The sequence below is a fragment of the Neofelis nebulosa genome, chromosome 7 (genome assembly GCF_028018385.1).
Source record: "Neofelis nebulosa isolate mNeoNeb1 chromosome 7, mNeoNeb1.pri, whole genome shotgun sequence".
NCBI classification, from domain to species: Eukaryota; Metazoa; Chordata; class Mammalia; order Carnivora; family Felidae; genus Neofelis; species Neofelis nebulosa.
The window spans coordinates 42838923-42866377 of NC_080788.1; the positions used below are offsets into that span (position 1 = coordinate 42838923).

The 27455-nt window shown below is 47.5% G+C and overlaps 1 protein-coding gene across 8 annotated transcripts in view; it reads right to left on the reverse strand.

Annotated features, from left to right (window-relative positions):
- The window catches only part of TLN2 (talin 2), a 441711-nt gene that overhangs the window by 57938 nt on the left and 356318 nt on the right, over positions 1-27455 (reverse strand). For 7 of the 8 annotated variants that reach the window (XM_058737523.1, XM_058737519.1, XM_058737522.1 and 4 more), the window contains 5 exons: positions 26161-26262; positions 19974-20144; positions 9418-9564; positions 5236-5337; positions 2279-2398 (listed from right to left, as the gene is read on the reverse strand). In XM_058737523.1, the coding sequence (XP_058593506.1) occupies positions 2279-2398; positions 5236-5337; positions 9418-9564; positions 19974-20144; positions 26161-26262 (642 nt within the window). The remainder of the gene's footprint in view (positions 1-2278; positions 2399-5235; positions 5338-9417; positions 9565-19973; positions 20145-26160; positions 26263-27455) is intronic. The other variant, XM_058737527.1, reaches the window with a different exon arrangement.

The window sequence follows — 27455 nt, forward strand, 5'->3', positions numbered from 1 at the left end:
GATCTCCCAACCTTCTCAGTTTTCCCCTAAATATCTGTCTGGCAAATGCACACAAAGAATTTTCCTGAGCAAGCCACTGGTAATTTTATATTCTCGCTGCCCCCTTTTGCTTCAGGTCACACTGCTCTTGTGTCTGGAATGTAAAATATAACTCAAGATGCAATGGTGAAAAGGGAGAACCTTAATGAAAACGTCAGCTGCTACAAACGCAGGGCCAGGAACTAAAGTCATTTTGTGTTGTGCTTTTAACGATACCTTTTCTTTCCCGGCTGCTCTGGCATTATTTTGTATTTTGCTTCATGCTCTGGGTTGCAGTAAGAAAACCTGCTTGTTTCACACATGGGCCGGGTAGCTGCAAAGAACTCAGATGTGGAAAGGTCTCCACAGATCATGGGCTCTTCACTCAGTAACTCAGGCAGGTCAACATCTGAACCAACTGGACAAATGTAGATTCCGTCTTTAAAGATTTCTGCAAACAGAGATCCGAACCTTCCCCACAGCCTGTTAGTGTTTCAGTCCTACAAAGCCTAACATTGCTTCCTTCTGTCCAAACTGTTCCTTTCTGTAACCCAAGTTCCCTTACATTTATTCAGGAAATTCAAAAGCATGAGTAAAATCAAACGAGTTATAGGAGTCCAGATGAGCTTACTAACACAGGGAGCCTATTTAAAAAAAAAAAAAAGATTGGGCAGGGGCCACCTGTGTGGCTCGGTCAGTTAAGCATTGGCTTCAGGTCATGATCTCACTGTTCGTGGGTTTCAGCCTTGTGTCGGGCTCTGTGCTGACAGCTCAGAGCCTGGAGCTGGCTTCAGATTCTGGGTCTCCCCCTCTCTCTGATCTTCCCTTGCCTGTGCTGTCTCTCAAAAAAATAAACATTAAAAAAGAATTAAAAAAAAAAATAACAGGACTGTGTAAAGAATCAACAGAATCCTGACTGGGGTCAAGGTGGGGAGGTCTGACGATTTTTCTTTCTTGGTAGTAACTTAACAGACTCATTACAAACAGAATTATTCATGCTGCAGCCTTAATACTCAACCATAATAAAATCTCAAAATGCAGGCACTGTTAGAAACTTACATCATCCCATGCTAGATATATATGTATGCAAGTACATACATATGATACTCCTATTTACATGCGTTGTTACAACATATGTTAGCAAGTGATTTTGTTTTGGGTCATTCCTGTATTATCTCTGGGAGTCTTTGTAAAGACATACTTAGAATGGACTCCTAGGAGAAATGACACCAAGTAACCTGGGGACACGGGCTGTCACCACAAAGAGAAAGGTAGATCAGTCACAGCCTTCCATCCTGACAGCACGCTTCATTTAGGAATATCATATACAGGATCTGTGCTTCATAAATGGCTATGCTAACTCCCACAGTATGTAGTTACCTTCATCTTCCCAGTGTCCCTATAATCGACTCCACTATTCTTTATTCCAGACTGAGCTTTCAGTCTCTAAGGAGCCGGGCGGTCGCTCGGGGAGGGGCACCTTCGGTGTGCTAACACTGGTATGGCTGCAGCATTCAGGCATGTGAAGCCCCCACCGGCTTGTTTGTTTCCCAGAGGACCACCTGATTACTTGGGGTATCAGAGATGAAAGCAGGTTCTTAGCAAGTGGCCTTTGGGACCAACCTCTCACCAAATTCAGAATCTTACAGGTGCAGGCATTCTAAGGCAAAGTCTATGTTTGGCCACTAAGGAAAGTGCGTTTAGGGAAGGCAGGTAGGTAATACAGAGGGGTCCAAAGGAGATTATGGGGGGGGTAGATCTTAGAAAGCCACCAACCATATCTGGACAAGACTTTGTTACACAAAAGCAGGCTACCCGGCCCTTAATCAGAGGCAGTTAACTCCCATACTTGGTTCTTCCAACATTTCTGTGAGCCTTTAGAAACAGGAAAATAATTGCAGGGGATGTGCTAAGCACAGGGATGATGGCAGCATGTGTTCTGCCCTGGGAGCCAGGTGATGGGCTGGAAGGGAGGTGAGCTGGCCGAACACTCTCAGCAGAGGCCGTCTGTCTGAAAACCCACTTCCCCAGAGGGACCCAGCTCTCAGCCTGTTGGCATCAGAAAGGACAGTGAGCTCTGAGCAAAGCCCGGGGCTACTGGATCTGGACCTGGAGGGCTGGCAGGAGAGTAGTGAAAACTAAGCCTGGTTTTGGCTATCAGGCTGGAATCTTCTAGGGTGGAGCTACGCTATAGAGCATCCCCCGGGCGTGGGTACCAGTGTGCATGTGCTTCTTAAAACAGGGGCTTATGATGGCAGACCTCCTCTGGTTCCGCCGTGGCTGCTGCCATCTGGCCCTGGAGAGCCAGGTGCCCATAGTCACTGGTCATTTGTGAAGCCAGTCCTCCCAACTCCTCCGGGTTAGTAACCGACTTAGTCATCTGGAAAAAGAAAACAAGCAAGACACAAACACACATACACATACAGAGAAAAGCATGAGAACCACGTGTTAATATCACTGGAAGCCAAAGGGGTTGTTCACTTTTAAGCTCTTGACTTGCGTGGGGGGCTGGGCACCAGAGAGGGCAATTCAAGCGAAGCCCATGCTGCGACGTGCACAACAGGCCAGGGCCCCTCTCAGGCCAGCAGGCCCTGGCCAGGCCAGTGGGCGACATGCTAGGTCCCGGCTGTGCAGCGTGGAGGCCGGGCCCTCACGGGTGTCCACTCCGGGAGGTGAGTGTGGCAGCCCCTGACCCGGCCGGCCCTGCAGGTAGGCAGGAGAGTTCCCCAGGGAAACACGGGGGGCACGGGCCCCATGCAGTGCACATCCCTGGTCACATGCTTCTGCAGAGAGCTGACCTGGTCTCTGGGAACCCAGAAGCAGGTCCCACAACGGGCAAGAGGGCATGAGGACAGGGCTGTTAAGGAAATCATGATTGAGGAGGGATGGGCGAGCCGGATGTCTGGGAGGACGATATTCAAAGAGAATATAGCTTTGTAGTAAATTTGTGCCAAAGAATAAGGTTTCAGCCACAAATTTAGTTAAGAGTACACTCTAGAGCACCTGGGTCGCTCAGCCAGTTAAACGTCTGACTCTTGGTTTCGGCTCAGGTCACGTCTCTTGGTTTTTGTGAGTTCAAGCCCCGCACTGGGCAGAGTCTACTTGGGATTCTCTCTCTCTCTCTGCCCCTCCCCCACTTGTGCTGTCTCTCAAAAATAAATAAACTTAAAAAAGAGTATACTGTAGCCTAAATGGTCGAGCTCTGCCTCTTCATTATCAGGATATTCAGTGTTTTCCTCCTGCTTCATAGAAAAACTTACTTAAGTTTACCCTACAAGGCTAACACAGTGGTTTCTAGTTTTTCCTTTTCCTCCCACAAAATGCCTGTTGGTTGTCACAAGAGCAGTTTTATTTTTTTTATTTATTTATTTATTTATTTTTTTTGTTTAATTTATTTTTGGGACAGAGAGAGACAGAGCATGAACGGGGGAGGGGCAGAGAGAGAGGGAGACACAGAATCGGAAACAGGCTCCAGGCTCTGAGCCATCAGCCCAGAGCCTGACGCGGGGCTCGAACTCACGGACCGCGAGATCGTGACCTGGCTGAAGTCGGACGCTTAACCGACTGCGCCACCCAGGCGCCCCCACAAGAGCAGTTTTAACTGCCACCCGGGAAGATATCCTCATTCTCTTGAGTAAGAGGCTTTGCTCCTGCCCTACCCTCTCCTCTCTCTTGGTGGCATTAGAAGACCTTGGCTTCAAAGGGCTTTAAAAAATGTTTTAAATGGCTCCATGTTCACGGAGGCTGGATGGGAACATGTAGCCGTCTAACGCAGGTGTACCAGGAAAACATCACAGGCTTTCTGGTATAGGCGTGGGCTCCCAAGAAACATACACGCTAAACACCCTGCGAGAGGGAGGGTGCTTTGTGTGAGCCCTGGATCCCGGGCAACCTGGCATGGCGAAGCGGACCCTTGCCAACCCAGGGTCCAGGCCAGCCAGCCTAGGAGCAGACACGCCATCCCAGGCGGGGCTCCTCAAGAGCATGCACATCAAGGATCAGGATGGGCCTGCTGAGAACCTAGCCTGCGAGAGGTTCCAGAAAACACCACGAGGCCACTCAAAATACCTTCATCTCTTGCTGCGCTGTGCTCTCTGCTCAGAGAACTTGGCACAGGAGGGCCGCCCGATGCGACCTGTGCCCCGCCCTGGAGTACCCTGAGCAGAACCAGCATGGGCCTGACTCCAGCTCTTTTAGTTGCCGAGACAGGCACTGCTCCTGTTCCCCCTCCCATCCCAAATCCTTTTAAGTACCAATGAGCTTGGCACAATCACAGAGTTTCTAAGAAGGAGTAGCAGCAGCCGGGGAAGCCTTTGTGGTCCAAGCTCAACCTCTAGTGGACGTAAGACTACATGACAAAACCATCCAGAGGTGCGGGGTCTGGTGGGGCAGGAGCCAGGCCCGGGCTCAGCCCCTCGAGCTGGGAAGCCACCTCCTCTCTCAACTCAGGCTCATGTGGCAGCAGCAGACAGGCGTCTTCCAAAATTTTATTCTGTGACCTCTGAGCCTTCAGAGGTTAAGAGGAGCTTTCTTACTACGTACTATGTATTTTTGAGGACACCATTTGTCATCTTTTGTATTTTTTTTTAGCATACCAAGATAGCATTCACTGTCTCTCGATGCCATCTTTATCTAAAGATGCATCTAATACAATTCTGATGGCAATACATTCTAAGAAAAAAGAAAAATTGAAAATTACCTCCAAAGGTTACAGGCCTTCTGTTGTCTGGGAAATTGATTTTACAGACCCATGCTGTTTCATTGTGCCTGACAGACTAGCATATCTTATTGTCCACATACTGTAGCTTGATTCCATTAGACATTCTGTACTACCCCCATGTGTCTTCTCTTATACTGTAACTTGATAAAACACGTCCAGTCCTTGGTGAGGCAGATAGGATTTCTTTCTTTCCCCTTACCTCCAACTTCCTTCTCATTTTCTCTCCCTCCTTTGCTCCCCTGTCCTCATGCCCAAGTCTCAATTATCTGTAATTCCCTCTTGCAGCTTTTCCATGAAATCAGAGCTCCCACAGACTGGGGCGTCTAGACCATAGGCAGCCGGAGAGATCACAAATAAAGCACAGAGCTGGGGCCCATAAGGAACGAGAAACATGGAGTCATCTCTCTCCAACACAGACCCTGATTTGATGACTCAGTGGTGGTAGTGGAGGACAACAGGGCAACCAACAGTGGGTGGGGCAGCTCTTTTCCTCTTACCATTTCCTGAGCTGTTACCGCAATGGCTTTGGAGTATTTAACCACAGTCGTCTGATAGTCGACAAATGTTCCCTTTGGTTCTGGAGGAGTGCCTTCATCCAGCTACAGAGGAGAGAAATAAGCACCCACATGTCAGGAGAGGGCAGTTGAAGGATGGACTGTATTTTATTAGAATCAGAACTTTGAAAATGGAGACGCCTACAGAATTTCTTTGGCTTAGAGTCAACAGCATCCCTCAGCTTTGGCGATAAGGGCTTTAACAGAAGTGCCAAGATGGCACTCGGGGTACAGAGGCAAGGAGGTCCCAAGCCTTGTCTGAGAGGAGAGGGAGGGCACTCCAGAGGAAGGGCATTTCTGCCAACCCTTACCAGGGGAGGAGTCTGCCACACACAAAAGGTGGGGAAGATGTTCCAAGAAGCAGGGTTAGAGTTCAAGCATATGGCAGTGGGCATGAGCCAGACACTTCCAGGGAAGCACAGAATGACAGAAGATGACTCAGGAGAGGAGGCAGAATCTACATCCTGAATGGCTTCCCTAGGACTGGTGTAGCCCACAGAGTGTACACCCTCGAACTCTCACTTCTGATCTAGGTTGGGGAAGACAAGGAATTGGAACCACTAGGAACAACTTGCTGCTCATCTGACTGAAAGCAACAGGAATTGACAAATGGCAGACATCACTGTGGGGGGAAGAGGTGGAACAAGTGGGACAGTGACTCTGTCCCTTGAAGGGTTGGGGGCATACTGGTTCAGAAGCCCTGGTTCCAGGGCTTGTGAGGGGGGCTCAAGCTGGTCGCTTATACTCTGAGTCTCAGGTCCTTCAGTGGAGACTTCCTAGTGTCAGGTTGTTGTAGGGCACATCAAGTGAGATGAAGGAAGAGATGATGACCAGGATAATGAAGATTATGATGATGATGTCAATGAGCACTATGACGATGAGAAAGGCAACCCATGTCTACCACCATCATCATTGCTACTGTTGCCACTGACTGCAGAAAGGTATTCCAGGTAAGGACTGGAATACCTTCCAGGTAAGGACGTAGAGGAAAAAGAAACAAATACAGGTAGAGGGAGTAGAGCGAACAGAAGAGGGGCTGTTGAGAGCATGGGGATGAAGCTGGTCTGTTTGATGAAGAACATTGAAATCATGGGGAAAACATGGGGTCTGGGGTAGGCAATGACAGACAGTCTGAAGTCTGGGCAGAGACCAGGGGGCATATCACTACAGCCTACGTGTGATGTGGCCGCACAGTTCGGGAATATAATTGCCATCAAAGCCTCAGCACAAACCCCAGGGTGGATTTGTCTAGGCTTCCTTGCCAAGGATAGAGCTGCTGTCTAAGTCTCCAATGCACTATGGGGACCCTGTTGGTCAAATGAGGACTGAGTTGTGGACTCCTTCTCTCTGTAGAGACTGACTGGGCATCTTCTAAGTGTCCAGCAATGTGCTGGGAGACTTCATACGAAATGTGGCCTAACCACAAACACACCAGGATGCTGGAGCTGGAGGGCAGCTCGGAACACAGGGGCTTCAGGCTACTGTGACAAACTTACCAATCTGAGGTCAATGACACAATTAAGATCAAAGGGGCTGAATTTTTGGATTCCAGATTTCTTTAGTTTAAAGAACTTTCCTTTACTCTGAGATTTTAATTATAGCCTTCCTACTTTTTTTGAGGGGGATGTTAACATGACCTTTCTTGCAGGAAACAGTAGTGATGCAGATAGCAGGTTTTTTTGTTTTCATCTCCATCCCTGATCAAAAAGAATAAACCACCACCACCACCATCTAATAACCCAAACAAAAACTCAAACAAAGAAAAGGCAGTGGGTCACAAGAGTCCCAAGGCCGAGGGCCACTAACCTCATTGAACGAGGAAATCGAGGTTCAGAGGGCTTGAGTTCTTTATCCAAGGTAGACCAGAAAGTTGCTTACTTCATATTAACCCAAACCTTCTGGTGCTTAGACATGGAGAGAGAATTCCAAAAAGAACCTCCACAGCAGAAGCACCAAAAGCAGTGTAAACTGTGTCCACGTTAGAATCAACTTTGGGCGCACGTTGGTTTTTTTCCGCCAGTCGCTCAATGGCTTTAAGAAGTTCAGACGATGATGCTAACAGTGTATCAATAATGTAACCAAATAACCAGGACTAAGAATGTGTGCCAATCCTAATACTTCAACGCTTAGGGGTTCAAAGGATCTGGAATATCACTTAGCCCAAAGTGTGTAGTGATGGGCAGTTTGGGGTGAGCTGAACGAAAGGAGAATGGGGAAGAGGCACTAGGTGGTTCACTGGGCTTTGGCTGGCAGGTCTGGGTAGGTCCAAGTGTAGGGGTGCCAATAAAACCCTACTTGTATACCCTATGGAATTTAGGAAAAAAACCCCTTTGTTCCCGGCCTCTGTGGGTCGTGTCATTAGCAGTTCCTAATTATTGCTATCAGTTCACACTGGACTTCTCTCCCCAGTCCTTCAGAGAGAATCAAGTGTGTCGTGGGCTGAGTGAGAGAGCAGCTGTCAAACGACTGACAGCAGCCAGTACAAGAGCTGCTTTCTTTGCTGAAAAGCCGTCACAATATGGTAAGGCTCAAAGGCTATAAAAAAAAAAAAAGACTTCAAGAATCTGACTTCCACATTCCAGGGATTGGTGGAACCCTTCCCCATCATTGGGGTGATTCTGGAAAACACCTTCTCCTAGAAAGAAGACGGTTATCATTTGAATTTCTAATTTGTATTGAGAAAACCTGAGCTCCATTATTTAATAACCTTGGTAGGCACATGGCTTACTTTCAAAGTTCTGGTGTTCTGACTCCTGGAAGCCAAACAAACCCATGGAGACTTACCCAAAGGCCTTTAGAAAGAGGGGAACTTCACTCATATTCTGCCAAACTGTCCATATTTGAGGCACAAGAATCCCACAGCAGAAATTACTGAAGGGCTCTGACAAGGCACGCCTGGGGTCTCTGAAGGAGCCCCAGCATCTCAGCCTGGATTGTGATGTTTAAGGAGAATTATCCTAATTACAGCTTCGGGCTATCACCTCTTTATGGAGATATGAACCAACCAATCTTCTCTAAATTAGCAATTAAAGACCACTTATTATCCTGAAAAACTGTAATAATGTACTCACAGTCTGACAATGGACATTTCAAAACACAGACAAAGTCTCAAGTTCTTGGCTGTGCTATCCCAGAATGGCAATTAGATATTGACAAACAATTGTTAATTTTAATGACTATCAAACTGATAAGACGAGTGAAGGATTCCTTGGGGAAAGAGCAGGAGACACTCTCCAGTCTTACTTCTCTACTGATCCAAGTCAATGGAGGGGTCACTGCAGGAGAAATAATTCTCACATTATCTCCTATGCCCGTTGCCCAAAAGAGTTCACTACAGGCTTTCACACATACTACTTCAGTGGTTTCTGCATTTGTAGATACCAAAACCATGGGGAGATTTAAAAAATACAGAGATTCCGGGGCACCTGGGTGGCTCAGTCAGTTAAGCGGCGGACTTCAGCTCAGGTCATGATCTCACGGTTTGTGGGTTTGAGCCCCACATCGGGATCCGTGCTGACAGCTCAGAGCCTGGAGCCTATTTCAGATTCTGTGTCTCCCTCTCTCTCTGCCCCTCCCCTGCTCATGCTCTCTCTCTCTCTCAAAATTAAATAAACATTAAAAAAATATAGAGAGATTCCTAGGCTCAACCCCACAGAGATTCCAACTGAATATCGCTAGGGTAGGGTCTTGGAACGTGCTCCCTGTGATTCCTAAGTAGCCATTCCAAAGACTAGCGCTTGGGAATCACTTCACTATTTCACTTTGCTGTTTGTTCCCCACGACATCTCTGTGAGGTCAACAGGGGAGGTAAATAATTATTTCCATTTTATAAGTGAAGGAGCCAGTGATACCTTCTCCATCTCCATTTTCTTTCCCTTGCATAAAACTGAAAGACAGGGTGAGAGTGGCCTAAAAAAGTAATGAAGGAATAATAAGGGATGAATACTATGGTGGACAGAGGATAGAAAATGTATACATTTATCAGAACCCTCAAGAGGAGGCTCACTGATATCCACTTTGACCGACCACTCCTTAGAGAAAAGTGCTTGGGGATCACGTCTGAGGGTAACTGAGGAGGAGATGGGGTCAAGGGGTGAAGGTGAACACGTGGATGCCCAGGCCTACCTTGCTCATGGCCTCTGCAATGGCATCGACCATGCCTCCCACCAGCCCCACTTCGCTAGCTGCTTCATTCAGTGTCACCATGATGTCATCAACAGCCTCCTTCATGAGCTGGGCGGCTTCTGTGATGGCGTCGTGGGTGTGCTGGGCCTGAGAAAGCAAAGGGGAAAGAGGATTGTGGGAAATTTCCATAAACAGAAGAAAATGGTGCTCAGTTTCCTCAGAATCACTTCACTACTTTTAAGTATAACCTTCAAAAGACACAATACAAAACTGTATCTCCATTATGGAGCACAATAATGTATTCTGGGTTTTTCCTTTTATTATGTGGGTACGTTTGTGTGCGAAATCATTAAAAATCAGAAGGGAAAATAGGAAAAGATCTCTTTTTACAATTTAAAAGGAAAAATTTCAATATATGAAACAGCATCTTGAGACAGGACCAGTTTTAAGTTAGTGCGTTCAGTGTAGCAGAAAGAGAATGCCACAGATTCCCAAATATATAAGCTGATGGGTTTAATTAAAAAAAAAAAAAAAAAACTAACATGGGGTGCCTGTATGGCTCAGTCAGTTAAGCGTCCGACTCTGGCTCAGGTCATGATCTCATGGTTCGTGGGTTTGAGCCCCGCGTCAGGCTCTGTTCTGACAGTTCATAGTCTGGAGCCTGCGTTGGATTCTGTGTCTCCCTGCCTCTCTGCCCCTCCCCTACTCACACTCTGTCTCAGAGATCAATAAAATGTGAATTCTTTATAAAGAACTCGCCAAACTCCACACCCGAAAAACAAATATTCCAGTGAAGAAATGGGCAGAAAACATGAATAGACACTTCTCCAAAGAAGACATCCAGATGGCAAACAGAAACACGAAAAGATGATCAGCGTCACTCATCATCAGGGAAATACAAATCAAAGCCACACTGAGATACCACCTCACGCTGCTCAGAGTGGGTAAAATGAACAAATCAGGAGACTATAGATGCTGGAGAGGATGTGGAGAAACGGGAATCCTCTTAAACTGTTGGTGGGAATGCAAACTGGTGCAGCCGCTCTGGAAAACAGTGTGGAGGTTCCTCAAAAAATTAAAAATAGATCCACTTATGACCCAGCAATAACATTGCTAGGAATTTACCCAAGGGGTACAGGAGTGCTGATGCATAGGGGCACTTGTACCCCAATGTTTATAGCAGCACTTTCATAGCTAAATTATGGAAAGAGCCTAAATGGCCATCAATTAATGAATGGATAAAGAAGATGTGATTTATATATTTAATGGAATACTACTTGGCAATGAGGAAGAATGAAATCTGACCATTTGCAGCAATGTGGATGGAACTGGAGGGTATTATGCTAAGTGAAATAAGTCAGGCAGAGAAAGACAGATACCATGTTTTCACTAATGTGGAGAAACTTAACAGAAGACCATGGGGGAGGGGAAGGGGAAAAAAAAGTTACAGAGAAGGAGGGAGGCAAACCATAAGAAACTCTTAAATACTGAGAACAAATTGAAGGTTGATGGAGGTGGGGGAGAGGGGAAAGTGGGTGATGAGCATTGAGGAGGGGACCTGTTGGGATGAGCAGTGGCTGTGTATGGAAACCAATTTGACAATAAATTATATTAAAAAAGGAAAATGTTAAGAAAATAATAAAAAAAACTAACATAAAGGAAAAAAGTGTTCACAACAAATGCACTTCTGTTCAAAGCTGCCCGATACCCTACCATTCCTTAAGACTGGATCACGTAAATTTAAGTATATGGCGAACAAACAAATCTGCAGAAAGATGAACAGGTTTTAGAATTATGTCACAAATTACACTGTCATGAGGTTGGAGGGACGAGTGAGCCAAGTTCCCCAGGGACAGATGTTCATTCCGCAGGCAGAGTTGCGAGCGCTCACGAGTTCCCCCCTGACCCACACTTGGAGAGGCTCTAATGACCACAGGCTTGCTACATGCAGGACAAGCACAGAGTAGGCACTGGTTGAATACATGAATGAAAAGATGAACCAATGGTAGTGGCAGGCTCCCTGAAAAACACCTCCAGTGGAAGCAAGATGCAGGACAAAGAACCAAGGTCCTGGCATCAGAAAAGCTGGGTTCTAGCTCCAGATCCATCCCTAACTAGCTAAGTGGTCCTGGCCTTTGCTTCCTCAGCACAATGGGAATAATGGTAACAACGCTCTGCCAAATTCTGGTGAGATGATATGGCTGCATCACCGTATATTTATAATAAGAGGAGTCTAGTAGGTGCCTGAGCCTAGGGAAGCTTGACCTAATGTCAGGTGGTCAGTGTGAGAATGGTGAGGTTCCAGGCGCTGGGGCCACCCATGCAATGGCCGTGGCTGCCCTGACGTATTTCAGGAGCGAAGACCTTTCCAAAGGCCCAAGAGATCACACCTTCACTTGGGTGGATGAGAAGGCAAGGAAGCTACTGAGCGAGGGTCAACGGTAACTCTTGACCGATTAACTGAAGAGAAGAATTTTTAGAAGGGGCTGTGTGAGCCATGGGAACTGGCTTTGTATGGAACTGAAAGTGAGGCCTTCCACAATGACATCTGCTGGGAGGTGAAACACGCACCTCACGGATGGTTACCTTGAGGCAACTGTGTCAGGAGGCAAATGCAAATCATTGACCATTGTGGCTTGCCCAGACTAGTGGCCATCTTCTCTACTTCACGGGCCTTCCATGGGGGCAGCCAGGCAGCCTCCCTCTTGGGACTTCTTCCCCCTGACCTGCTTCCCTGGTATGGTCCTGGCAGCCATCTGGAAGGCTCTTCACAGCTGCACCCTGTCACCTGAGGCCTGTAGCAGCTGGTTCTATTGAGTTTGCCTCTTTTCTTCCCTCCATGCAAATCCCAGCCCTCTTTCAAGGCCCAGCCTAAATACCACCTCCTCCAGCAGCCTTCTTGTCGTCCTCCCGTCAGCTTTCTCTGGGATTTCTGTAGCCCCGAGAAGCATCTCTGGAGTCAAACAGTCATAAAGAGACAAAGGCCTCAGAGAAAAGAACATTGGGAAAAGAGGCTCAATAATGAAAAACAATACAAGTACTGCCCTGCTCTCTCAGGAGATGTTCCTGTGAGGTCCTCGGCCACTGGGTAAGGCCGGCTATCTTGAGGCTGTATGCCGGCCACACAGAGCGAGAAAGGGCTGCCCACGGAGCCCCAGCTCCCTCAACATCTGATTTCAGCTCAAGCGCCGGGGAGTGATGGAGCGTCCAGTCATTTAAGCCCCAGCCACCATCTGGCTTCAATGGCAGGAGGGACTGAATGAGAACTACCTTGCTGAGCTCAGTCCACCTGCAGATCCACCAGAGAGCATACTAAAATGGTGTGTCTGAAGTCACTAAGTTTTAGGATGGCTTGTTTGGAGCAGCAGTGAACTGCTACAGCCCCTAAGGAGCGCTCCTAATGCAACCTTGGGTCCAGACAAGACTTCTCGTAGGTGGTGTTCCTGTTGAAGCAGAGACCTGGATGAACAATCCAGAGTCTAGCAGAGTTGACGGGGTGAGGATGGGAGAAAAGGGAGAGGCTTCCAGGCAGAGGACACAGCCTGTACCAAGGTCCAGAGGCAGGAGGGAACGTGGACTGAGAAGATGAGCCCAAACACTGTGTGTGAAGGGTTGACACGGTGCCTGATGCACAGCTCCTGCCCCTTCTCCAACTAGACTGTGTGCTCCTTGCCAACAGTGGGCTCTGCTTCCTTCTAGAAGCACGGTATTCAGAGGAAATGAAGGGTCCGATCAAGTCACCAGGTGGGGCTGATGTAAAGGGTGACATTAACTTTTTACTTTCACGCATAATTTTTTTAAAAGGATAACCTTCACAGGTTGTTGGTGCCAATTTCCCCTCTGGAGAGGCTTGTTTAGAAATTAATGGAACCATCTGTTTTCATGCTGAACAGGCACGGATGGCGAGCTGACGGTGGAGACGGGGCTTGTGGGAAGTCAGAACGGGACCTGGCCCTTCCTTCCTACCTTGAACCATCAACTGGGCTCCCTCGGGCTGCAGTGACCTGCTCCAGCTCTTCTGACTGGGCCAAGAATACCCAACGATGTTCCTGGGGATGCGAGCAAGATGCCAAGGGCTGGTGTGTACTTTATACAATGTAGGAGCCAGCCTGTGGACCCGATGTGACTTTCCAACTAGTTTCATAACCCGTGTTCTTATATCTCGGGTCAGGTATTTTTGCATTTGACAGTCACTGCTTCGTTCTAGGTGACAGGCAGGGGACCAGGAATAACAGTAAATGTCAAAGCACGTGACAGCAGGAACAGCAGGCAGCTGCTAACATTCCCTAGGGACTCCTCTGTGCCAGGCACTGTGCTCACCACTGTGATTCAGGTCCCGTTCATCCTCACAGCCCACTGGAAGGGGAGGGTTGGACCATGTCCCTGCCAGGGACCCCCTCTGACAGTCACAGTCTGAAAATGGGAGCTTAAGTACTAAAGCTTCCGGATCTGGTGGATGACAAATGCCACCCACCAGCGGGCCATCTGCTGAAACGATACCACTGGTCACAAGGAAAATGAGCAGATGGTCAGATCAGGTCAAATTTATCAGCGCTACTAGGAAAAAAACCACTAATGTAGGGAATTTGCCATCTACAAAGGGAAGTTTCCGCCTTTCCCCCCCAAACGGGGTGCTTTTAAATTAAGGTAAAGCCTCACAAGTATCATGTGGCAAAGGCAAGGGGCCTCAGGACTTGCTACTGTTACCCGAGTTGGCTGGGTCCCCATCATTCAGTGCCTTCTTCTGCATTTCAGCAATAGCCCGGCCTCTAGTCTCTCAGCTCTATCTGCCATCGTGGGCTCCACTCTTGCCCATGAATGTGTTGCCAGTCACAGTTCTCCAATCTGCTCCCTGGAGCTCCCCAGGGCTGAGCTTGTGTATACCTTCCAACACCTGGTAGCTTGCCACCAGCTGAGCCCGACCCTGGAAACTCACCCAGTGTGAAGCAGTAAAATATCTGGCTGATCTGTGCTCTAGGTTCCTGGGAGGGAGACTTGGCCTTTCCAAGATCAAGGATTGCCTGTTATTCCCGGTGGGCCCCCTGGACTACACATTAGTTTATGCTAAGGAGGTGACTCATGGTGGTCAGTGGGCAATTTCAGGATGGGGGGCTGGTCGTGCTGGGAAGACCAACCATGTGATTAGAGGGCTGTGGCTTTGAACAACATAATGCCAGCCTGACCTCTGCGGACAGGATGGGGCTGGAGACTGAATCACGGGTCACAGGACTAAAACCAATCAATCAAGTCTACATACTGAAATCCCAGTAAAACTGCACAGCGAAGCTGGAGTGAGCCCTCTCTGGTTGGTGATGCATGTCAATAAGCTGGGAGGGTGACACCTCCTTGGGACATGTTCAGGCACCCCCCAGACCTCACCTCTGGGTCTCTTCTTTCGGCTGGTTTGTATTCCTTTATATCAAAACTGTAACAGTAAGTAGAGAAGTCTCCTGAGTTCTCTGAGTCATTCTAGCAAATTATTGAACCTGAAGGGTACTGAGAATCCCTTGAATTTGTAACCATCAGGTCACAGTGAGGATGGCCCGGGAACCCTGGAACTTAGGTCGGGTGACTGAATTGAGGACAATGCTCTTAAACTGGGAAATCGGAACTGATGCCAGCGAGTTATTTCTAGAATTGCACTGCTCCAGGCATTGAGGTCACCCAGGCAGTAGCCATGCCTGCCCTGACATACCTCAGGGGGAGACGACCCTTCCAAAGGTCCAAGAAATGACATTTTCACTTTGGTGGATGAGAAGGTAAATAGGCCAGTAAGAGAAGGTGAATGGTAACTTTTTTTCTTGTTTTAATATTTTTATTTATTTTTGAGAAAGAGAGAGAGAGAGAGAGAGAGAGAGAGAGAGAGAGAGAGAGAGAGAGGGAGAATGCACGCATGCCAGTGGGGAGGGGCAGAGAGAGAACGGACAGAGGATAGGAAGCAGGCTTCATGCTTATAGCAGTGAACCTGATGCGGGGCTCAAAATCACGAACCCTGAAATCATAACCTGAGACGAAGTAGGATGCTCAACCAACTAAGCCACCCAGGCACCCCTAAATCTAACTCTCTTGACTAACTGAAAGAGAAGAATTCTAAGAGGTGGCTGTGTGAGCCACAGGAACTGGCTAAGTCTGCAGAATTGAAAAGTCTCAAGAATCAAGAAGAGGTCTGAACGGTCAGATCACAGGTGGTTGTCTTGAGGCAAACGTGTCAGGATGCAAAACTCTATCAGGGATGTGATGGAAGAAACTGGTAATTTAGGTTGATCGCTGATTTCCTGGTACAGAGAAGGTAAAACACAACATGTGCAGATTGCTTTATTTTGATGACAGAAGCCTGAAAGGTGACATTTCTTGCACGTTACCCTCTAGAGAGAGCCCCTATACAAAGATGTTCTCAGTGATAAAAGAAGGCAAAATTGGACAGTGAATATTTCTCTAAATCTCACTTCAAATGAGACGATCACTGGTGGCACAAAAGTGTCAGCGATTCTGCACCCCCACATTAAAGTCGAGTGCACGTTTCCAGGTGAGAAGTGAGTATTGCCCGCCAAGCGTGTGCCTTCCCATATGGGCTGGGGAAGGTACGAGAAGCAAGTTTTGGGGGCGGCAGCAGTAAATCACAGAACTGCTCTCCGAACTCCGAAAACGTAAACAACGCTTTCTCCACACTGGGGCATCCAAACCCACAAAAACACGCCCTTGCTCTCGGCTGCCTGAGAAAGGATCACCTTCTCATCTGCTTGCACGAGAAGCTCGCCGGGCCTGCTCCCCTTCACTCTGCCCGAGTTAAGTCCCAGGCCCTTAAACGGTCAGCTGAGAGTCTGTGAAGCCTCCTCCAGTTACCCCAAGCCTCTCCCAGGGCTGCTTCCTGTGCCTCCAACGACAAACCTCATCTCTGCCACACGGCCACGTCCCTATCATCCTGCAGGCCACTTGTGCACACCAGTGTCAGGAATGCAAAGACACAGTAGGCGCTCAACGAGGGCATGCTTCAGTGCAACAGCAATCTGGGAAGTGGAGTCAGAAGGCTCAACAAAGACCCTTCATTATTTTAGATTCCGGAGGGGCTCCTTGTTACTGTTCCTCACAGCACAACACGGGAGATACATCAGACTCGGTTCTTTTTTGGAAACACGTCTGAAGTCTACTTCCAAGGGAGTCTGATTTCTGTATGACGGTGCTTCAACTACAAAGCCCAGTAAAGCGGGCACAGACATCACAGGAATTTGGAAAATGGGAGAAGGCTACAGGGGGTTGGGAGACATGTCAATGTTAGCAGAAGGGAAAAAAACCCCACTAATAATTAGAAATGCCCCACAGTGCGCAGGGCTGTGGATACACTGGAGGGTCTCAGACAGAAGAAGCAGGAGGGGCCCTTCAAGGAGGATGTAGGAGGGAACTGGGTGGGGTAGGGGTGAGTACAGAAGGGAGAACTTAGGGGTAGAGAATGAGTGTAGGAGGGGACTCCACGGGGCAAGGGGGAGGCTACCCAGCAAATTCCTTGTAATCATATGACTCATTAACAGCAGGGTCCAGGGAGGTCACTTTTTTCTTTCTTGGAATACCTACTGCGTCAGGCACATTATCTCAGTCAATCTCTACAACGCTCCCTGAGAGGTATTCATTATCAACCCCACTGTCTAGATGAGGAAGCAAAGAAATGAATTCAATTATGTTGGACCCAAAGCTTATCCTCTTTGTCACCGCATCAAAGCCACTGATCATCATTTAACCGTATTTCCTCGGCAAGCAACGACCCACAACATCTAACACACACATGCATCACTGAAGACTTAGCAAGTAACACCTAGGAAATATTCGCCCAAAGAATAGCGGCCAAAGTGATTAAGTCCACGCATCAGGCTTCTTAGGAAAGGACCTAAAAGCCAACTTGTAGTATCTTAGGCATCCTCTGCGACAAGCCTGGCAGGGTCTATAGACAGAGCATGGGCCGAAGGATGCCAGTCAGTGGAAACACACATGTAGCCACCTTTCTCCCGCCAAGCATGTCTCAGCTTGTGGCCAATGCTTCAGGTCATTCGCTGAAAACTGTTCCACTCTCATGTCCAGCTACCATTTTCAAGCAGGCGATGTCATTATAAAGCTTACAGTGCTCACTACACACACTCCCAACTGTGAGTTTCTTGGTATAGAACAGAATTCCACATGGAGCTCTGAACTTGTAGTCCAAATAGATGGGCTAATATCTTAAAAACCCAGAAAACGTGGAGCACCTGGGTGGCTCAGCTGGTTAAGCATCCAACTCTTGGTTTTGGCTCAGGTCATGATCTCTGAGTTCATGAGATTGAGCCCCACGCTGGGCTCTGTGCTGATAGCATAGTGGAGCCTGCTTGGGATTCTTTCTCCCCCCCTCTCTGTGCCTCTCCCCTCTCTCTCTCTCTGTCTCTCTCTCAAAATAAAAAAAAATGTTAAAATAGCCCCCAGAAAATTCCTAACTCCAATTACTCTGCTGGGAATAAAACCCTCTCAGGTCAGGGGGGAGACATGTGGCACTCAGCCCTGGAGAAAAGACAACCCAGAACTGGGTCTGGAAGGCAAATCCTGGCTTCTCCAGTTTGGGGCAGGTGCAAAAGAGGCTGGCCCAACTCAGAGGCAACTATCATTCATCCATCAGTCAAAAGGGTGTTCTTGTTCTTGTGGTTCGACCTCGCCATTTCAGCAACGAGACTTATTTTTTGTCCAGAACACTGGAACAACTTGAGGGCAATGGCTGGCTCTCAATATTTTTAGCATCCCAAGAATTAGGCTCTTAATAGTTGCCAGATACATGACGGGTAAAAATGCACACGGAAAACCCAAGTCTAAGATAGTATGCATGGTGCTACGGGAGCGGTGTTTCTGAACTCTGGTGGGGTTGTCATCCCCACTACTCACAACAAAGCCCAACCTCTGTACAGTGTGAGGAGACCAGTCACAACACGGCCCAGTCTATCCTCCCACCCTGATGGCCCCACTTTCAGCACATTCCATATACACCAGACTGCATGCTATTTTCTTTTCTTTTTTTTTTTTTTTTTAAATTTTTTTTTCAACGTTTTTTAATTTATTTTTGGGACAGAGAGAGACAGAGCATGAACGGGGGAGGGGCAGAGAGAGAGGGAGACACAGAATCGGAAACAGGCTCCAGGCTCCGAGCCATCAGCCCAGAGCCCGACGCGGGGCTCGAACTCACGGACCGCGAGATCGTGACCTGGCTGAAGTCGGACGCTTAACCGACTGCGCCACCCAGGCGCCCCTGCATGCTATTTTCTAAAGGTATCACAATCCTTTTATAACCCCACGTACACCTTTGCATATGCTGTTCCTTCTTCCTGGCACGCCCCTGACCGCCCTTATGTACCAGGTAATTTCTTTTTGTGAGACCAACTTGTCACATGTGGCCTCTCTCCTGCAACTTTCCTCGACCTCTCTCCAGCCTTTGCTTTGGGCAGTCGGCCTGTGCCTTCACAGGGTGCAGGCTCCGTCCTGACTCCACGTCCACCTCTTCTGTGACGTGGGACAACTCACCTAACCAGTCCCAGTTTCCACATCTGTCCAGTGGGAACCTTCTCACACCATGGGATTTTTATGATGATCAAATATCAAGAGGATATGACGTGTAAGGGGTGACACAGAGTCAGCGCTCAGTAACTGTGAGCTCTGAGAGGACCCATTTGTGATTCTGCCTCTTAATCTAGAGTCGTCCCTGCTGTGCCATGTTGTCCCTGTAAAGACCTTAGAAAAGCAACAAAGCACACTAAAAAGAATAGATACATAATATGGATTTCTATAGCCTATAGGCAAGTATCCCATACAAATCTCTCCAGTCAGTAATCCCACAACTTAGTCTGCTTAAGTGAGGACCCGTTAAGTTCAGATGGAACGTGTGGAGGCGGTTGCTAGAAGGTACCAAGAGCAGGAGGAGCCTCTGGCCTTCTCACAATGTACGTGATGGTTTCACAAGTAAAATAATCACCCTGACACAAGTATCAACCCTGAAAGATGGCATGCTGTCACCATCTCTGGTTGCTTAGTAGCTGGGTGATACCTCTGGCTGTGGAAACATTCTACCTGCAAACTGGTAAGGGAGATTTCCATATTAAACGACTGTCCCCAAGGCAATAGAAGCACATGCCGTGGGTGACCTTGCATCACATTTTGCTTTGAACTTGAGAACCGGGAATGGAAATAACATTCACTGGAAAACAACAGAGCTTTGCTTTGCGCAAGCTGGGTGTCACCACCGAGCAGGTGCCGGGCAGTATTAGTTTTTATTCCTGCAAACACCACACAATGTTTTTCTTTGTAGACGTTTGGCTACACCTTCTGTCATGGAAAATGCAACTTCTCAATAAGGCTTCATTATGTAGATCTCTTGGTTTTCCTCTTAAAGATCCCTGGGAAGGCCAATCAAAGATTATTTCCCATCTTTGCGTGGGAAATCACATACAATCAACCGAGAACTGGAGGAGTTTTCCTTGGAGGAACACAACAAGGAGGAATGTGTCATGGCTTCTCTGTGGCCCTAGGTGAGTCCCTGGAATCCTGAACTGTACCTTGGGGTTTCCTCCACCTTCTTTGGCTGCATACAGCATCTGGAGGGCAGATTCTGCGAGCGTCTTGGTCTGGTCCAGCACAGTCATCTGCTGCTGATGGTCCAGAATCTTGGAGGCGACACCAACTGCGGCCAAGATCAGGGGCTCGAAGTAGCTTGCCAGCTGTGTCACCTTTTAAGACAAAAAAAAAACACGCCACAGATACATCACGTAATCACATGTGTCTCCTTTAGGGGTCGCACTGGTGGGGAGGGGACTGGGATGATGCACAGGGAGAGACAGACGTGCTGAAATTTGCTTTTTACACAGGCAGAGACTTACTTTTTGTTTTTTTCTATTATTTAATATAATTCACTATCATGAATTACAGTCATCATGTTACACATTAGACCCTCAGACCTTATTCATCACTCAATTTTACTTTTAGAAGCACTTGCTCATTAATGAACTCTTGTTTGGATGTTACTTCCTCTGGGGAGCTCTTCATCTCGTCTCTCATCAAGGCCCAAGTGTTAAGGAATTTGTTTCGTGATCCTGAGTTGGGCGTGAGCATTTTACAAATCTCACAAACTGTCAAGCTTTCAAAAGAACCAAAGAGGAGCATCTTAGGAACTCAGAAGAAAGGGGGACAGGAGCGGAGCAAGGGACCAAGGACCGCTGAGAAAAGAAGCCTGAGAGCAAAGGCTTTCGAGGAAGCCAATCCAACTGCTCTCTACCTGGAACATTGTTGGCCTAACCATAGATTTGGAATAAAAGCAAAAATGATTTCACATTGCCCTAGATGTTCTGTTTGTGATCAGTCCAGGAGAAGAAAAAAGCCTAGCCAGATGGCTAACCACCATTCCTGCTTAGGCCTCTCCAGTAGGTAACGTCATGTTGCTTCTGTGCTCACGAGAACCCACCCACTGGGTGCTGCAGAGCCATATTTATTTATTTTTACTTACTTCTTTAATTAATTTATTTTATTTTTCATTAATCTTTAATGTTTTATTTTTTTGAGACAGAGAGTGAGAGTGTGTGAGTGGGGAGGCAAGGGAGGGGCAGAGAGAAAGGGAGTCACAGAATCCAAAGCAGGCTCCAGGCTCCGAGCTGTCAGCACAGAGTTCGATGCAGGGCTAAAACCTACACACACGAGATCATGACCTGAGCCAAAGTTGGACGCTCAACTGACTGGGCCACCAGATGCCCCTCACAGGCATTACTGGGAATATCCCACATGCGAGGCTTTCTACTAACAGCTCACCAAGCTTCATCTAATCCCCACAACAATCCTACCAGGTAGATCCAAATGAAGAAACCAAGGCTTAGGTGGGTGGAGTAACTTGTTTGACCTCAAGCAGCTAAAACAAGGAGCTATGAAAGGAATCCCATGTCCCAGACCACAGTCCAGATTCCCACCTTCTGCTCTACTGTTGGCTACTTCTCTTTTTTAGTTCAGCTCTGCTATGGTTGTAATATTGGATTTTAGAAGTTTATTGTTGGGGCACCTAGGTGGCTCAGTCGGTTGAGCAACTGACTTCAACTCAGGTCATGATCTCACGGTTTGTGAGTTCGAGCCCCACGTCAGGCTCTGTGCTGACAGCTCAGAGCCTGGAGCCTGCTTCCGATTCTGGGTCTCCCTCTCTCTGCCCCTCCCCCACTCATGCTCTGTCTCTGTCTCAGAAATAAATAAACATTAAAAAAAAAAAAAGAACTTAAAATCTCAACACCCCCCAAACGGAATAATCCAATTAAAAAATGGGCAGAAGTTACGAATAGATATTTAAAAAAAAAAGTTTATTGTTTGTTTTTTAATGTTTATTTATTTTTGAGACAGAGAGAGACAGAGCATGAGTGGGGAAGGGGCAGAGAGAGAGGGAGACACAGAATCTGAAGCAGGCTCCAGGCTCTGAGCTGTCAGCACAGAGCCTAACGCGGGGCTTGAACTCATCAACCGTGAGATCATGACTTGAGCCGAAGTCGGACGCTCGACGGACTGAGCCACCCAGGCGCCACATATTGTTTGTTTGTTTTTTTTTAAAAGTTTGAGAGAGGGAGAGAGAAAGCAAGCACACACACATGTGAGTTTAAAAGGGGAAGAGAGAAAGGGAGAGAGAGAAGCCCAAGCAGGCTCCCTGATGTCAGCGTGGAGACAGACATGGGGCTTGATCTCACAAACCTGGGAGATAATGACCAAAGTCGAAATTAAGAGTCAGACGCTTTAACAACTGAGCCACCCAGGCGCCCCAAAAGTTTCTTGTTTGGTATTTGCTGCTCTGTAAGGCATTTAAAATAAAGTTCCAGAATAATACAGTAATACCCACTTACCTAGCATCCAGAATGCCAGAGTTGAACATTTGAACTTGCTTCAGATACCACCATTTATTTCCACTCGGAAAAAACACAATGGCACTGACCACACTTTTCTGTTCCACTCCTCATTGTGCATGCCAATTACTAACTGATAAATTAGTTCCATCAAGTGTATGTGAGTTCAGACATCTAGCCAGCAATTTCCGTTAATGCTTCTTCCCATTATGTGGAGGAATAATGAGTGTGAGGAGGGCGGAGGAAAGAAGGCCACTCCTGAGCTGTGCAGTCACTGGGTCAGAAATGAAGCAGGGGGCAGGGGTTCATGCAGTTGGTGGTGGCTGGGCCAAGGTGGGAGTCCAAAATATTAAAGGTCATTAGAGCTCACAGTGAGACGGACCATCAGCCAGCAGGAAACGTACATTTGCTCTTTTACTCTCGATTACAGTTCTCTTTAATCAGATGGTTTCAAAGCGCTTCCGCAGGGCTGCTGCTGGCCTTTGTGAGGCTTTGGATGAATTTTAAAGGGGCTCCTTATCTGTGGGTCAGACATGATTCATTCCAAGGCACATGACTCGACTAGATTTTGGCCCCACTCTCTGCTCTGCCCAAACACCTTTGTGTAAGACCCAGCTTGCACAACTCCAGGTATCAGCCCTACACATTTGCATTGGATTTCACCCTCATCCCCTAGTAGGGTACTGGGGTCACCACCAAGGTGAACCACAGTGCACTAATGGGTCATCAGGGGGCAGGACTCAGGATGGGTCCTGTATGTACTAGAGGAATCAAGGTGTTTAGTGCATTAGAATCTAACAGGTTTTCTAGATTCTATTTATTTATTATTTATTTTCATTTGTTAATTTGATTCTTTTTTTTTTAATTTAAGTTTATTTATTTATTTGGAAAAGAGGGAGAGAGAGAATCCCAAGCAGGCTTCACCCTGTCAGCATAGAGCCCAATGTGGGGCGTGATCTCACGAACCACGAGACCATGGCCCGAGTCGAAATCAAGAATCAGATGCTTAACTGACTAAGCCACCCAGGAGCCTCTGTTTTTTTAATTTTAAAAGTACATTTCATCACTGTAACTGTAAAATGTCAAGGGCTGCTGTGTGTGGAGAGTTATTCAATACAACTGAGCTGGTGCCCTCACGCAGGCACTACGGCTGGGTGATGGAGAGAAGGCTCCAGTTTCAGAAGCCACTGGATCTGAATCCTGTCAATTCCTTAAATGAGAAATCTTAGGCAATCTGCTTCCTATTACCAAACTTCTGTTTCCTCCTCTATAAAACGGGGATAATAATAGCACTAACCTCCAAATGATTGTTAGAAGGATTAAATTAGCATACATAACAGTACACAGCACAATGCCTGCCATGGAGTAGGCCCTTGATAAATGCCACATGTCCTTATTCTTCATGTATTGTGGACAAAGGTTTTTGAAAGGATGTGCTTTTCCCTGTATTTAGGTAGCTTAGCAAAGACTCTAATACCTTCTGTTCTCGAGACATGGCAGAGGAAATATCCTTACCTGGGGTAGCACCGAAATTAAAATAACACAGAATTTTGAGTATTTGTTACATGACGTGGATTCCTTAGGCCTAGGGTGGCAGAGTGGGTTGAGCGGTGGCCCAAAATAGATATGACCATGTCCAAATCCCTGGAACCTGTGAGTGCGATCTTACTGGGGGAAAAAAAGATCTCTGCAGATGTATCTAAGGATCTTAAGATGAGGTCATCCTAGCTTGCTTGGGTGGGTCCTAAATCTACTAAAAAATATTCTAATAAGAGCCGGAAGAAGGGAAGACAAAGAAAAGAGCAGGAGACAATTGACCAGAGAGGCAGACACTGGCAGGATAAGGTCAAAGAACATGAAGAGTCACCAGCAGTCAGAAGAGCAAAGAAGTGGGGCGCCTGGGTGGCTCAGTCAGTTAAGCGTCTGACTCTTGGTTTCGGCTCAGGGCATGATCTCATGGTTTCCTGAGTTTGAGCCTTACATTGAGCTCTGTGCTGATGGTGCACAGCCTTCTTGGGGTTCTCTCTCCCTCTCTCTCTGTCCCTCCCCTACTGGTGCTGTCTCAGTCTCTCTCAAAATAAATAAACTTAAAAAGAAAAGGTAAAAAAAAAAAAATAACAAGAAGAGTAAAGAATGGATTCTCCCCTAGAGCCTCCAGAAAGAGTCTGGCCCTGCTGAGACCTTGAATTTAGACTTCTGCGAGAGATTCAACTTCTGTTGGTGTAAGTCACCCAGTTCTTAGGAATCTGTTATAGCAGCTCCAGGGAACTAATATGCGTGGGTTCTGAGAGCTTGCGTTTATCACTCCCAAGTGAAGCTGACCCGGGAACTCCACCAGAGTGTCTCAACGAAGAACTGGAACCATGTAGGTATCAACTCTCAGTCCAAGACTCTTGTGGAAGGAGGGCCGAGGCTTCCTTTGTCCAGAAGTGTCTTTTGGCAAGTGAGACTGGGTTAGCCCAAGGACCGAGAGTAAATTTGTCACTCAAGTGACACAATATATTACCTTTCTTTTGATATCGCCCACAGACACAGGAATTAATCTTCCAGACTAACAACAATACCTGTAGGGACAAGATTTGTTGTCCTCCAAGTCTAGATAGATTCTCTTTTCTTTTTTAAAACATTTTTTTCATGTTTATTTTTAAGAGAGAGAGAGAGAGGAAGCGCATAAGCAGGGGATGGGCAGAGAGAGAGGGAGACACAGAATCCGAGGCAGGCTCCAGGCTCTGAGCTGTCACCACAGAGCCCCATGCGGGGCTCAAAGTGGGGAATGGTGAGATCATGACCTAGGCTGAAGTTGGATGCTTAACTGACTGAGCCACCCAGGCACCCCTAGAAAAATTGTCTTACAAAGTTCTGACCGGAATCAAAAGTCACCGCTGAAGTGAAGTCTGGTTTCTGTGCCAAACTCAGTTCCCCGTGGCAGGCACCATTCAAGCACTGGCTCCAGGCCCCCGGCTGGCAGAGCTCCGGCCTCCAGACCAGCCTCCCCTCCCGGCTCCTCCAGGCTCCTCTCCTGTGTGAAGAGGTTCACACAGGTGGACAAGCCCTCTTCTCATTATAAAGGAACTCAGCTGAGAAATGAAATTTGCCACATTTGAAAGCGTAGAGGGACCCTGGTCATTTTAAATCTCAAAAACCTGTCCTTAGAACCAGCAGGAAGCTAAGTAGCCCTTCCCCTGTTTCATGATGTGAAAAAGCAACAATATTGATTTTCTAAAATCAATACCTGCTGAAAAGATTTTGGCTACCGAGTTCTCTTGATATGCACATCGATACTGACGGTCACACTGATAAACACTAGGAAACCCTGGAGGCGGTTCCAAATCCAATTTTTGCCCTCTCTCTGCTGAGGAGGCCCTCTCTCTGTCCAGCAGGCTGCTGGACAAGGCACCTACCCTTCAAAGATTTGCAAAATGAGTCCCAAACAGGCAAAATATCATTCAGCCTTTAGACAACACGGGTATGAGCTCTCAGTTGAAGGGCTCCTTTGGAGTGGCTGTCCAGCGAGGCCTGGCTGTTCAAGATGAAGTTTGCAAGGTTGCTTTGCTCCCTCATGTGTGAAAACAGGCACTCTATTAGAAGCCATGGGAGAACAATGTACCCCTATACACATGAGAATGAGGCCAGCCAGCCAGGGACAAATGGTGGCAGAGAGCAGACTAGGGACATCAACTTTAGTCTCTGACTTATCCAGGGGAGGTCAAGCACAACATGGGAATGTCATGTCTTGTTGGCTGGCAAGTCTGACCATAACCTGAAAGACTTCACTCTAGTTTCTGTCTGGATTCTAGCGGAAAACAGACCCCAGAACGGTCAATGATCAATGACTGCCCCACACCCATCTCTCACGCACACCCCCAGCAGGGTCCATTACCTTGTGTCCTAGCTGCGCTGCTTCCCCCCGAGCTGCTGTGGCAATGGGATCGATGAGGTGCCCGATTTCCTGGACCACTGAAGTCAGCTGCTCTTGTAGGGCCTGATAAGGAGAGAGGGCTGTCAAATTCCCCCTATGGCAGTTTACCACGTAGCCACACGGATTTATAAAGGCCCATATGAAAGACATGGGAGGCCACGAGAAACGGATACCAAAATATCCACTCTATCTGTAGTGGATAAAAGCTCACTTGAGTGAGCCACACAGCCACCAGTCCACCCTGTCCTGCCCGGGGACCCTCAGCCCCCCTGGGCCACAGCCCCCCATGCTTCTACCCAGGGATGACACGAGGCAGGCCCCAAGGATACTTTTTCTACCAGCTCTTCCTCACTCACACCAACCACAGTGTTGAGTGCTGTTGCCAGTATCTTTACTTTGGGTTATTCAGCACAATTACTGGAAATAAAAAACATTTCCCTTCCAGGAAGGAAGACAATTTTATCCAAATGGGGAGAGCTACTGCTGGGGCCTCGGGGAACCTCCAGGTGGCTGAGTCCTCAAAACTAGGAACTCCTTAAGGAAGGGGCGGGGGCAAGAAGGGTGAGGTGAAAATGAGATCAGCTCTCAGAAAGCAGGACCATTTCCTAGACAGGACACGGTGAAAATGCCAGATGAGTAAACTGCTGAGCTCAGCTCAGGCTCTCAGGGCATTGTTTTTGGTGATGTGGATGCCAATGTTAAAAATGGCTTTTGAGAGAAGAATTGGAGTCATGCTGTCAAGAGATGGGGCAAAGTATCTGGATGATGAGGCCACATGACGGAAATGGGGAGGGAATTCCAAGCTGGTCACTGGCAGCTAGTGGCAGGAAAGGTCAGATTTGTAGGATTCTTCCTAGGAGCTTCGCTTGGTAAGACTCAATGTTAATATATCAGGACACTGGACATCTTAGGTGAGCACATGCCGGCATGGAATAGGGTACTTCCGGGCAAAGTGACGATGTCCTGCTTGTTGGAAATGAGAGTCTGGCCCAGGCAGCTTCCCCTCTGAACAATGCTTCATACTGCCTGGGGCCTTTGAGCAGGGGTTACTCAATGAGAAGAGCAGTGTAGTATGCTAAAGTGAAAAGAAAATCCTGGAGGGAAAGATGGAAAAACAGGGGCAGACGTGCAAAGAAACCTTCAAACTTCCAAGGGTCTTAATGTAGCTCGTTATCATCTTTCTGCTCATAATGTGATTATAGTCAAGAATGCAAGAACATTCCAGCAATGTTATCTTATTACAGATGGCTTCTTAA